This window comes from Cheilinus undulatus, linkage group 9 (assembly GCF_018320785.1).
Source record: "Cheilinus undulatus linkage group 9, ASM1832078v1, whole genome shotgun sequence".
Lineage (NCBI taxonomy): Eukaryota > Metazoa > Chordata > Actinopteri > Labriformes > Labridae > Cheilinus > Cheilinus undulatus.
In genome coordinates this window covers 1,508,243-1,520,240 of record NC_054873.1, presented here as the reverse complement: position 1 = coordinate 1,520,240, position 11,998 = coordinate 1,508,243, and the positions used below count along the sequence as shown (strand labels likewise).

Sequence of the window (11,998 nt, the reverse complement as noted above, 5' to 3'; positions counted from 1 at the left end):
AGGAAGAGACTGGTTTCAGTTATTATTTCCCAAGTGTGTGAAACCAAATATTAAGTTGAGGGTGCCAACAATTTTGTCCGGCCCATTTTCTGAGTTTTGTGTAAAATTATGTCAGTGTTGTGTTTTTCCTTCGGATTTTTTTGTGTTGTTCCAACGAACATGAAGGAAATAAACACATGTATACCAAAACATTTGTTCATTGCAACAATTTCTGAGAGAAATGATGTATTTACTGGAAAAATTCCAGAGATGTCAACATTTTCGTCCATGACTGTATGTATGTATGTATGTATCTATGTATGTATGTGTGTATGTGTGTAGGTGTGTGTGGGGGTGTGTGTGTATCTCAGAATTGGATCAGAACTGAGTTTCTCTGTTTCATAAAGTCTCTGAGTAGTTTGGTTTGTAAATCTAAATTCTAATGTAAGAATGTTTAATAGTTTTATTTTGGATCTAATAATTCCAAAACTCTGGTTAAAGTTTCTGTTCTAATAAAGTCTAAATATAAACCGGTTTAACCGGTGAGTCATCCGGTGTTATGAGATCATTAGTAGCCCGTCGACGTCATAGCCCTGACGTCATCGGGAGGCTGGAGGGGGCGTGGCCGCGCCTTTAAAAACTCCCGCTCAGGAGCAGAGCAGAGACGAACAGAGGCTCGCGGACGGGTGTGCTCGTTTTTCTGTCATCATGTGGGCGCGTGCTGTGGTGTGTGCGGCGCTTCTGTCCGCGCTCTGCCCGGGGGGAAGGACGGAAGCCGAGAGGGACGAGAGAGACGTTCAGGATTATAACTACGCCAACTCCAACAGACTGGTGAGAGTTCAAGAATATTTAACGTCAGTTTAGAGGATTAGAACAGGTTTAATCTGCGTAGAAACTCTGCTTTAATCCGGATTTATCTCATTTATTACTCATAGAAGTTTGGATTTTTACATTTAAACAATGTTCATAGACGGTAAAATAATAATAATAATAATAATAATAATAATGGTACTGGACCATAAACGTGACACTAAAACCTCTTCTTAGCTGCAAACTTCTTTCATATCAAACAGATGTGAAGACGTCAGGGTCAGTAAGAGACTAAAGCATGAATGTCTGAGAGAATGAAACAGGACTGAGTGGTTTTAGAGCAGTGTTACTCAACCAAAGAGCCAAATCATTGAAAAATACCTTTGAAAGAGGAACAGTGTAAGTGGTGAAAGGTAGCAAAAAAAGGCTTGAAGTAGCAATAACAATAAGTGAAAAAAATAAATAGCTACAGGTGGCAAAAAATGGTGCAAAAGTGGGAAAACATGGTAAAAAAAAATGAGTGGAAAGTGATAAATGGGCAAAAAGCTGTCAAGAGTGGCAAAAAATAGGAAACTAGTGGTATGTAATGGCAAAAAGCAGCTTAAATGGGCAAAATGTGGCAAAAAAAATGGTGAAAAAGGGCAAAAAAAAGTTGCAAAAATGGGCAAAAAATAGGAAACAAGTGGTATGTAATGGCAAAAGGTAGCTTACATGGGCAAAATGTGGCAATAATGGCAAAAAAGGAAAAAATAGGATAAAAGTGGAAAAATGGAGATAAGGTGGCTAAAAGAAGCTGCAACATGGACGAAATTTTGATTTCAGAGGTGGGGGGGACACAACTGGTTTGAGTACGGGGGGTATGGTCAATGGGTCTCATTTACATAAAATTATACCTAATTTTTGAGTAAAAATAAGCTATAATAAGCTATAATAAGATATAAAAATAAGATTATCATCAATCTAACATTTGTCACAATGCTCAGTCTCATGACTAACATATCTTTATTCTTTCAACCTCACCTGTGAGCCTCCAGTCTCTCCTCCTCTACCTCCTCCAGTCTCTCCTCCTCTACCTCCTCCAGCCTCTCCTCCTCTACCTCCTCCATCTCCTCCAGTCTCTCCTCCTCTACCTCCTCCAGTCTCTCCTCCTCTACCTCCTCCAGTCTCTCCTCCTCTACCTCCTCCAGTCTCTCCTCCTCTACCTCCTCCAGCCTCTCCTCCTCTACCTCCTCCATCTCCTCCAGTCTCTCCTCCTCTACCTCCTCCAGTCTCTCCTCCTCTACCTCCTCCAGCCTCTCCTCCTCTACCTCCTCCAGTCTCTCCTCCTCTACCTCCTCCAGCCTCTCCTCCTCTACCTCCTCCAGCCTCTCCTCCTCTACCTCCTCCAGTCTCTCCTCCTCTACCTCCTCCAGCCTCTCCTCCTCTACCTCCTCCAGTCTCTCCTCCTCTACCTCCTCCAGTCTCTCCTCCTCTACCTCCTCCAGCCTCTCCTCCTCTACCTCCTCCTCCTTCCCCTCTACCTCCTCCAGCCTCTCCTCCTCTACCTCCTCCTGTATCTTCTTCTGGATTTCTATTATCTGTCACCTGACAAAAAAATATTGCTGGATGACATATGAACAGTGGGACAATTAGGGATGCAACAATCATTGATTTTGATGGTATAGTCTGAAGAAAAAACTCAGTTTCTCAATTATTATGTCTAATTTATTCACAAACAATATGGATGTATAAAATCACATTTCTAATCCAAGGTTTTATTTTATTTTTCCCACAAACTTTCATTGTTAGTGTTTTTAAACAGTGGCTGCCTTTCAAAACACAAATAATACATGAAAAAAAAAATCAAAAAGTGTATCGCTTTGGCTTTAAATATACGCTTTTTAAAAATCTCTGTGTTGTTGAGGCTCTACAGTAATAATAATAATAATAATAATAATAATAATAATAATATTTTGTCAGCTCTTTCAATAAAACTCAGACACTTTACAAGAATAAAACAATTACATAATATGAACATATAAATTGCAATACATAAGTTTATCATAAAGTTAAATAATAGAATATTTAAAAAATATATAAGTAATACTATTACTACTACTACTACTAATAATAATAATAGGAGGTGAGAGAGTCTGAGTTTCTGATGGATCAGGGGAAGGAGTTTGTGGTGTAATGTGTTCCTCTGAGTAACTTACACTTTGACTTCTAAAGAAGTCTCTTATATCCAGTTTTCTTTTTACGACATCTTGCCACCTGGCAAGACACACATTCAATGTTAATGTAAACGAAACCTCTGATATTAAAGTCCGTGTAGCTGACGTGACCCAGACAGAACAAATGCCCAACATGTTAACAACTTACAGCAGCAGATGAACGTGGACTCATGGCCAGCTAGCTAAACACCGGTGTGCTCATGTGCTATAGTCCAGGCGCTGTTTACAACCAGATGGAGTGACAGCAGGGACGGCCAATCACACGTTAGCAAGAAAGGGCAAAGCCAATCGATGAGCTTGTGGGCCAGTGGGCGGTCTAAAGAGAAACAGGCTTCAGCTTGAGCAGCCGTTTTCCGCTTGGTCCTAGTGCTCAACCTGTCTCCATGTAATATAGCGTAACATTGTTTTTGGATGGTAAAAACTGCAGGGGACCAAAACTGCCTTTTTAAAAAGTGCAGGGGACATGTCCCCCCGGCCCCCCCCCCCCCCCCCCCCCCCCCCCCCAATTTCGTCCCTGAGCTGCAAAGTGGCCAAAAAGGGAAAAAAAGGTGTTTAATGGCAGAAGATAGGTTAACTGAGTGAAAAGTGGCAAAATTGTGAAAAAGTGGCTTCTTCAGGTTTTCTGGGTAATAATATCTACAGGAAAGACGTCATGTTAGAGTTTACAGATGTTAGAGTTTACAGATGTTAGAGTTTACAGATGTTAGAGTTTACAGATGTTAGAGATGTTAGAGTTTACAGATGTTAGAGTTTACAGATGTTAGAGTTTACAGATGTTAGAGATTACAGATGTTAAAGTTTACAGATGTGAGAGTTTACAGATGTTAGAGATGTTAGAGTTTACAGATGTTAGAGTTTACAGATGTTAGAGTTTACAGATGTTAGAGATTACAGATGTTAAAGTTTACAGATGTGAGAGTTTACAGATGTTAAAGTTTACAGATGTGAGAGTTTACAGATGTTAGAGATGTTAGAGTTTACAGATGTTAGAGTTTACAGATGTGAGAGTTTACAGATGTTAGAGATGTTAGAGTTTACAGATGTTAGAGATTACAGATGTTAAAGTTTACAGATGTTAGAGTTTACAGATGTTAGAGTTTACAGATGTGAGAGTTTACAGATGTTAGAGATGTTAGAGTTTACAGATGTTAGAGATGTTAGAGTTTACAGATGTTAGAGTTTACAGATGTTAGAGATGTTAGAGTTTACAGATGTTAGAGATGTTAGAGTTTACAGATGTTAGAGATGTTAGAGTTTACAGATGTTAGAGTTTACAGATGTTAGAGATGTTAGAGTTTACAGATGTTAGAGATGTTAGAGTTTACAGATGTTAGAGTTTACAGATGTTAGAGATGTTAGAGTTTACAGATGTTAGAGTTTACAGATGTTAGAGTTTACAGATGTTAGAGTTTACAGATGTTAGAGTTTACAGATGTTAGAGATGTTAGAGTTTACAGATGTTAGAGATGTTAGAGTTTACAGATGTTAGAGTTTACAGATGTTAGAGTTTACAGATGTTAGAGATGTTAGAGTTTACAGATGTTAGAGATGTTAGAGTTTACAGATGTTAGAGTTTACAGATGTTAGAGATGTTAGAGTTTACAGATGTTAGAGATGTTAGAGTTTACAGATGTTAGAGTTTACAGATGTGAGAGTTTACAGATGTTAGAGATGTTAGAGTTTACAGATGTTAGAGTTTACAGATGTTAGAGTTTACAGATGTTAGAGTTTACAGATGTTAGAGATTACAGATGTTAAAGTTTACAGATGTGAGAGTTTACAGATGTTAAAGTTTACAGATGTGAGAGTTTACAGATGTTAGAGATGTTAGAGTTTACAGATGTTAGAGGTGTTAGAGTTTACAGATGTTAGAGTTTACAGATGTGAGAGTTTACAGATGTTAGAGATGTTAGAGTTTACAGATGTTAGAGTTTACAGATGTGAGAGTTTACAGATGTTAGAGATGTTAGAGTTTACAGATGTTAGAGGTGTTAGAGTTTACAGATGTTAGAGTTTACAGATGTGAGAGTTTACAGATGTTAGAGATGTTAGAGTTTACAGATGTTAGAGATGTTAGAGTTTACAGATGTTAGAGGTGTTAGAGTTTACAGATGTGAGAGTTTACAGATGTTAGAGTTTACAGATGTTAGAGATGTTAGAGTTTACAGATGTTAGAGATGTTAGAGTTTACAGATGTTAGAGATGTTAGAGTTTACAGATGTTAGAGATGTTAGAGTTTACAGATGTTAGAGATGTTAGAGTTTACAGATGTTAGAGTTTACAGATGTTAGAGATGTTAGAGTTTACAGATGTTAGAGTTTACAGATGTTAGAGATGTTAGAGTTTACAGATGTTAGAGATGTTAGAGTTTACAGATGTTAGAGATGTTAGAGTTTACAGATGTTAGAGGTGTTAGAGTTTACAGATGTTAGAGTTTACAGATGTTAGAGATGTTAGAGTTTACAGATGTTAGAGTTTACAGATGTTAGAGATGTTAGAGTTTACAGATGTTAGAGGTGTTAGAGTTTACAGATGTTAGAGTTTACAGATGTTAGAGATGTTAGAGTTTACAGATGTTAGAGGTGTTAGAGTTTACAGATGTTAGAGTTTACAGATGTGAGAGTTTACAGATGTTAGAGTTTACAGATGTTAGAGTTTACAGATGTTAGAGATGTTAGAGTTTACAGATGTTAGAGTTTACAGATGTGAGAGTTTACAGATGTTAGAGTTTACAGATGTTAGAGTTTACAGATGTTAGAGGTGTTAGAGTTTACAGATGTTAGAGTTTACAGATGTGAGAGTTTACAGATGTTAGAGTTTACAGATGTTAGAGTTTACAGATGTTAGAACAGATGTTAGAGATGTTAGAGATGACAGATGTTAGAGATGTTAGAGTTTACAGATGTGAGAGTTTACAGATGTTAGAGATGTTAGAGTTTACAGCAGGAGTGAGACGGATCTTAGAACTATAAATATGCATGTCTTAAGAATTTTACTTTTTATAAGCAAATATTTCATATATATTTGATCTTTTACTTCAAGGTTTTGCTGTTTTTCTTCAACCATCACAGCAGCAGAAGCGATTAACTGTTCTGGTCACTGATTAATCAGATTTATTGATCTGATCTGCTCACATTTAGAAGGAATCTGACTCTGGTCAGCTTTACTCAAAGTTCAGATGAAATAGCAAAAATTATAATTGGAATTTGAAATTAAAAACAGAATAAATAAAAGCCCTGATGATGCAGTTTAACACATATTTTAGTAGAGTTGATGGCACAGCTGCAGGGATGATGAATAAAGGTGATAAAGAAGGTTTATTATACAGTGATATGTCAGAATTATATTAGGTAGATAATAATAATAATCTAGTTCACATTTAAAAGCATGCAGAGTTGACTTCTCACAGCTGTTTAACTAAAGATATTAAATCAATGATATCTATAATTATTTTATTTCTAATGCATAAACATCCACACTGCTGGTTTGTATTCTGCTGCAGTTAAAGGAACAGAATGTGCTTCACAGAAACGATGGAGTAGTGATGATGATGATGATGATGATGATGAGCAGAGGATAAAGAAGACAGAAACACAGATAACCCTGTTCATCATGGCGAGCTCAAGAATTCTCTGATTCACTCTATAAATATGAAAACTTGATCATGAAAAGTTTGTTTTATTGTCACCAGATGTTCCTCTTGACTGTTAGAGCAGTGGTTCCCAACCTGAGGTCCAGGGACCCCTGGGGGGGACGCCAAAGACCTCAGGGGGGTCATAGTCAACATTAGACGTTAATATTTAAAAAAAAAAAAAAAAAATCTGATTAGAAATATAATGTACCATGGTGTTTGAGGGCCAACCTACAAGTTTAAAACATGAGCAGAATCTGTTGGTCTCTGGTCAAAAAGGTCAAAATTTGGGTGGAAAACAAACAAATTTTTGATATTAATTCTTGTATCTACCCGATTTCAGAGTTTCAAAAGTCATAAAGTATCAAGGAAAAAATAGGTTTCAGCATTTATAAAATCTTAAATTTTGATGTTAGGAACTCACTATGTCAAGTTTTTTAAATCATAATTTTACAGTGTAAAGTAAAAAAATCAAATCAAGAACCCAAACTGAAAACTGTGGTCAGACTTTGACTTTTGCTCTTTATAATCTCAGAAATTCTAATCCAGGCTTCAGACACATTTGCTGCTTTTAAAGTCATGTTTTTTCCTCATATATTAACTTTTAACACCTGAAAATTTGTAGTTTTCTTTCTTGAAATGAGCATTTTTTGTTTCCTAGAGTGGCCCTGACACAGTCATGATATAGGTTAGATCAGACGTAGAGCTGAGTGTTAGAGGGGTATTTTTGATATTATGATAACCAAACTAGTGATCAGATCCTGACAATAAGATAAAATCTCCATCGTTGTCTCAATGAGCGCTGCTGCATGATTGCTGATTATTTGGATGATCAGTTTAAACTCCTCAAACATTTCTACCATCCCAAAAACTCTCAAACATTCTTCCTGTTTGTGTTTCAGCTCGGTGCCCTGCATGAAGTCCTGGAGAAGCTGCAGACAAAGAGGATAAGTCCATGGGAGAAGAAGTACGGACAGGTCCCCTCTGTGAGTAAGACGGCAGGAACGCCAGCCTGCAGACTTTAACCAGCACCTTCAGAGACCTGGTCTAAAACTAGGACTGCAGACTTTAACCAGCACCTTCAGAGACCTGGTCTAAAACTAGGACTGCAGACTTTAACCAGCACCTTCAGAGACCTGGTCTAAAACTAGGACTGCAGACTTTAACCAGCACCTTCAGAGACCTGGTCTAAAACTAGGACTGCAGACTTTAACCAGCACCTTCAGAGACCTGGTCTAAAACTAGGACTGCAGACTTTAACCAGCACCTTCAGAGACCTGGTCTAAAACTAGGACTGCAGACTTTAATCAACACCTTCAGAGACCTGGTCTAAAACTAGGACTGCAGACTTTAACCAGCACCTTCAGAGACCTGGTCTAAAACTAGGACTGCAGACTTTAACCAGCACCTTCAGAGACCTGGTCTAAAACTAGGACTGCAGACTTTAACCAGCACCTTCAGAGACCTGGTCTAAAACTAGGACTGCAGACTTTAACCAGCACCTTCAGAGACCTGGTCTAAAACTAGGACTGCAGACTTTAACCAGCACCTTCAGAGACCTGGTCTAAAACTAGGACTGCAGACTTTAACCAGCACCTTCAGAGACCTGGTCTAAAACTAGGACTGCAGACTTTAATCAACACCTTCAAATAAACTGAAACAACTAAATATCCTTTTTCACACATAATAACCAAAAGACGTCATATTGTGTACGGCCTCCTTTGGCCTTGATAACAGCTTCATTCTTGCTGCCGTTGTTTTTATGGACTTTTCCACAGTCTCTTTTGTTACTGAGTTCCAAATCGTTTCTAGCTGTTCCCACAGACTTGCTTTAGACAAAACTTTTGTGCCATCAATCTTTGAATCTACTAAATCGTTCTCTGCTTTTTCACTGATAACCAAGCAGACTCAACATTTGTGGATTATATGATCACTGCAATCACAAACCAGTTTCTTCCAGTATAATCCCAGACACACATTATTTCCAGATCATGCAGCTCTGATCTAGAGAATAGAGGGCTCACCCTTTGATAGCATTGGAGGGATGGATGGGAGAGCAGTCATAGGTGTACAAGGCATACAGGAGAGGGCTCAGCACGCAGCCCTGAGGGCAACCTGTGCTGAGGGTCAGGGTGGAAGAGAGGACGGTATCCAATTTAACGGTTTGTGGGCTGTTAGTCAGGAAGTCCTTAATCCAAGCACAGGTGGAGGGTGGGAGTTGTAGTTCAGCCAGCTTGTTAACCAGGATGTCAGGGATGATCGTGTTGAACGCTGAGCTATCTATGAACAGCATCCTGACGTAGCTACCTGGCTGCTTAAGGTGACTGAGAGCTGTGTGTAGAGCTATAGTGATGGCGTCATCCGTCGATCTGTTTACTCTGTAAGCAAACTGATGTGGGTCTAGGTCTGGGGGGAGGCAGGACTTGATGTGGTGCAGCATGAGCCTTTCAAAGCATTTCATGACTACTGATGTTAAAGCAATGGGTCTTTAGTCATTGAGACACTTTGGGACAGGAGTCTTTGGGACAGGAATAATGGTAGCTGATTTCAGACGGGGGGGGGGTGATGGCCTGTGACAGTGAAAGGTTGAACATCCTGGTCAGGACTCCCATTAGCTGGTCAGCGCAGGCCTTAAGTACTTTGCCAAGTACACCATCCGGCCCCGCAGCTTTCCTGGAGTTCACAGCCTTCAGCACCTGCCTCACCTGATGCTCCTGGAGAGTGAGCGTGCTGTGACTGGAGGTCTGTGGAGGCATCACAGCTGCTTGTGGACTTGTGGCCTCAAAGCGTGAGAAAAAGGTGTTTAGCTCCTCAGCCAGCGAGATGTCAGCAACAGCGAGCGGTGACAGCCGAGGAGGCTTTGTAGTTGGTGACGCTCTGTATCCCCTGCCACACCATCCGCGGGTTGTTGTTGGTGAGATGGTCCTCCACTTTTCTTTTATGGGCCTCCTTTGCAGCTTTGATGCCTCTCCGTAGCTTTTTTACTGTTTGTTTAACAGAAATCCTAAAACCAGACCCTGAGCTGTCACCAGAGAATCCAGCACCAGTTAAACTGGTACACCGGCGCTAACAGTAAACATTAGCGGTGCTCAGGATGGTGTAGCATTATTCTACTGCAGGGACTCTGAAACATTACAGCGCTAGAATAAGGAACCTGAATGAGTCTGATATTATCAGAGTGAAGAGTGATTCTTGTTGAGCGCCCCCTGGTGGCTGAATCCTGTGACTTTAACCATCTGTCAGGCCTGTTTATGTGTATAATGATCAGTAAATCCTCCTTTAGTTTTGAGTATATTAAATGTGTATAATTCCAGTTTTCAGAGTAAATAAAGCGTCTATATTTACGGTATTCTTCTGTTCTCTGTCCTCAGTGCGACCTCGGCGAACACTGCGCCGTCAGGAAAGGATCACGGATCGGGAAAATGTGCGACTGTCCACGAGGAGCTTTCTGCAACTTCTTCCTGCTGAAGTGCTTATGAGCCAATCAGCTTTCAGCGGGGTGTATTTAAACGTGTATATTTTACAAATATGTGTATATAATAAATCTATACTGGTGTGAATCAGCAGAGCTAATGAGTGTCTGTTATATTAAAGCTGATTTATCTCACTTTTCCCAAAGACTCCTCTTGGTCTGTAATACTGTAGACATTTGATCAGATTTAGACACTGGTTCACTGTCACAGCATTTTCATTTCCTTTCATGGTTTAACCTGGCTGCTGTTAGGACTTTTCTGGCTTCTATTCCAGGAATCTGGAGGACGTTTAAAACTGTAACATTTCAGAGCCGATTACAATGATCCACCGGCCACAGCTGGCCCCCTGACCATAGTTTGGACATCCCTGCATTAATGTGAATGGCAGTGGTTCTCACCTGGTCTAGTTTCAGGACCTGCCAGAGTCTTCTTTAATGACAAACGGTGCCTGAATTTCTCTAAAACCCATTTTTAATGATAGACATTACACTAGATCTTTAAAAGGAACCAAAATCTGACTGAAAAAAAGAGTCGGGACAAAAACACGTTTTACACCTCATTCCTCTCAGTAATGGGTCATTCTCACAGTTTTCCAGAGATCTTGAAGAATTACCTCCTTATAATAATAAGAGCAGCGTTATTATTCCAGAACAGGAGATAAAGGGGCTGAAACAATAAAACACTAACAGAGTAAAATTAAATCTTTATGTCTATTAAGACTTCAGAGACTTTCTGCCATGATCTTGTTTTCCTGACCCACTGGTAACGGCCACATGGCCCTCTTATTGACCCCTAACCACGGGTTGAGAACCCCCGGTGGAAGCCTGGTGATAGAGAAACCTGCACAGGCAGCATGCAAATGTAGAAATGAGGAAAAGGCTTAAAAAGCTCCTATTATACGGACTAAATGATCAAAAAACGATCAGGGAGCATTAAAGTCTTCATCAGGGCATTAAAACAGATCAACAAGTCCTCACTAAAGACCTTTGAGGGTTTTTTCATGCTTGGACTGCCCTGTTTTCTGTTTCCCAAAAGCATCTTACATCTGTTTTTTACCCTTCACCAGTGAAACCCAACATGTGGCTCTTTTACGTCTTCATTTTAAATGTTATTCCCCCAGAAAACCTCAAAAAAGAGAAACTGTTTTGCCCTTTTTCAGCATTTTTTTGCCACTTTTCACCAATTTAAGCTACCTTTTGCCATTAAATACCATCTTTTTCACCCGTTTTGTCAATTTTTGCCACTTTTACCATTTTTCACCCATTTAAGCTACCCTTTTTGCCATTAAATACCATATTTTCCTACTTTTTCACCCATTTTGACAAGTTTTTGCAACTTTTTACCCATTTTTCACCTATTTAAGCTACACTTTGTCATTAACAGCCAAGTTTTTCCTAGTTATTGCCCATTTAACCACTTCTTTAAGCCACTTTATCCCATTTTTGCCTTTTTACCACTTTTCGCCCATTTCAGCTACCTTTTGCTACTAAATATCACTTGTTTGCTATTTTTTGCCCATTTTTGCCACTCTTGGCGGCTTTTTGTCCATTTGGGTTATATTCACTCTTCTTTTTGCCACATTTGGACCATTTTATGTCACCTGTAACTCATTTTTTGTCACTTCTCACCCATTTTAGCCACTTTCTGACCCATTTTCACCCCTTTTTTGCTGCTTTTTGACCATTTTTGCCACCTTTAACTTGTTGTTGTACTTCATGCTGTTCTTGCTTCACCTCTTAGATTGTGTCTCCTTCAAAGGTATTTTTCACCAGTTTGTCTCTTTGGTTGAGCAGGGCTGAGTATCAGTGATCTACCCTAACCGCTGAGCATCCCTATTTCTTTTATGATTCAGTTATTGGAGAAGTTTTAAAAAGATTAAGAGTCTTTATCTA

At 39.3% G+C, this 11,998-nt stretch overlaps 1 protein-coding gene across 1 annotated transcript; it reads left to right on the top strand.

Annotated features, from left to right (window-relative positions):
• Positions 1-662: 662 nt before the first annotated feature.
• cart2 (cocaine- and amphetamine-regulated transcript 2) lies at positions 663-10,245 on the top strand. Its single transcript, XM_041796085.1, has 3 exons — positions 663-810; positions 7,536-7,619; positions 10,005-10,245. Exons 1-3 carry the CDS (start codon positions 688-690, stop codon positions 10,110-10,112), a joined length of 315 nt encoding a protein of 104 aa, XP_041652019.1. The 5' UTR covers positions 663-687; the 3' UTR covers positions 10,113-10,245.
• Positions 10,246-11,998: the final 1,753 nt, after the last annotated feature.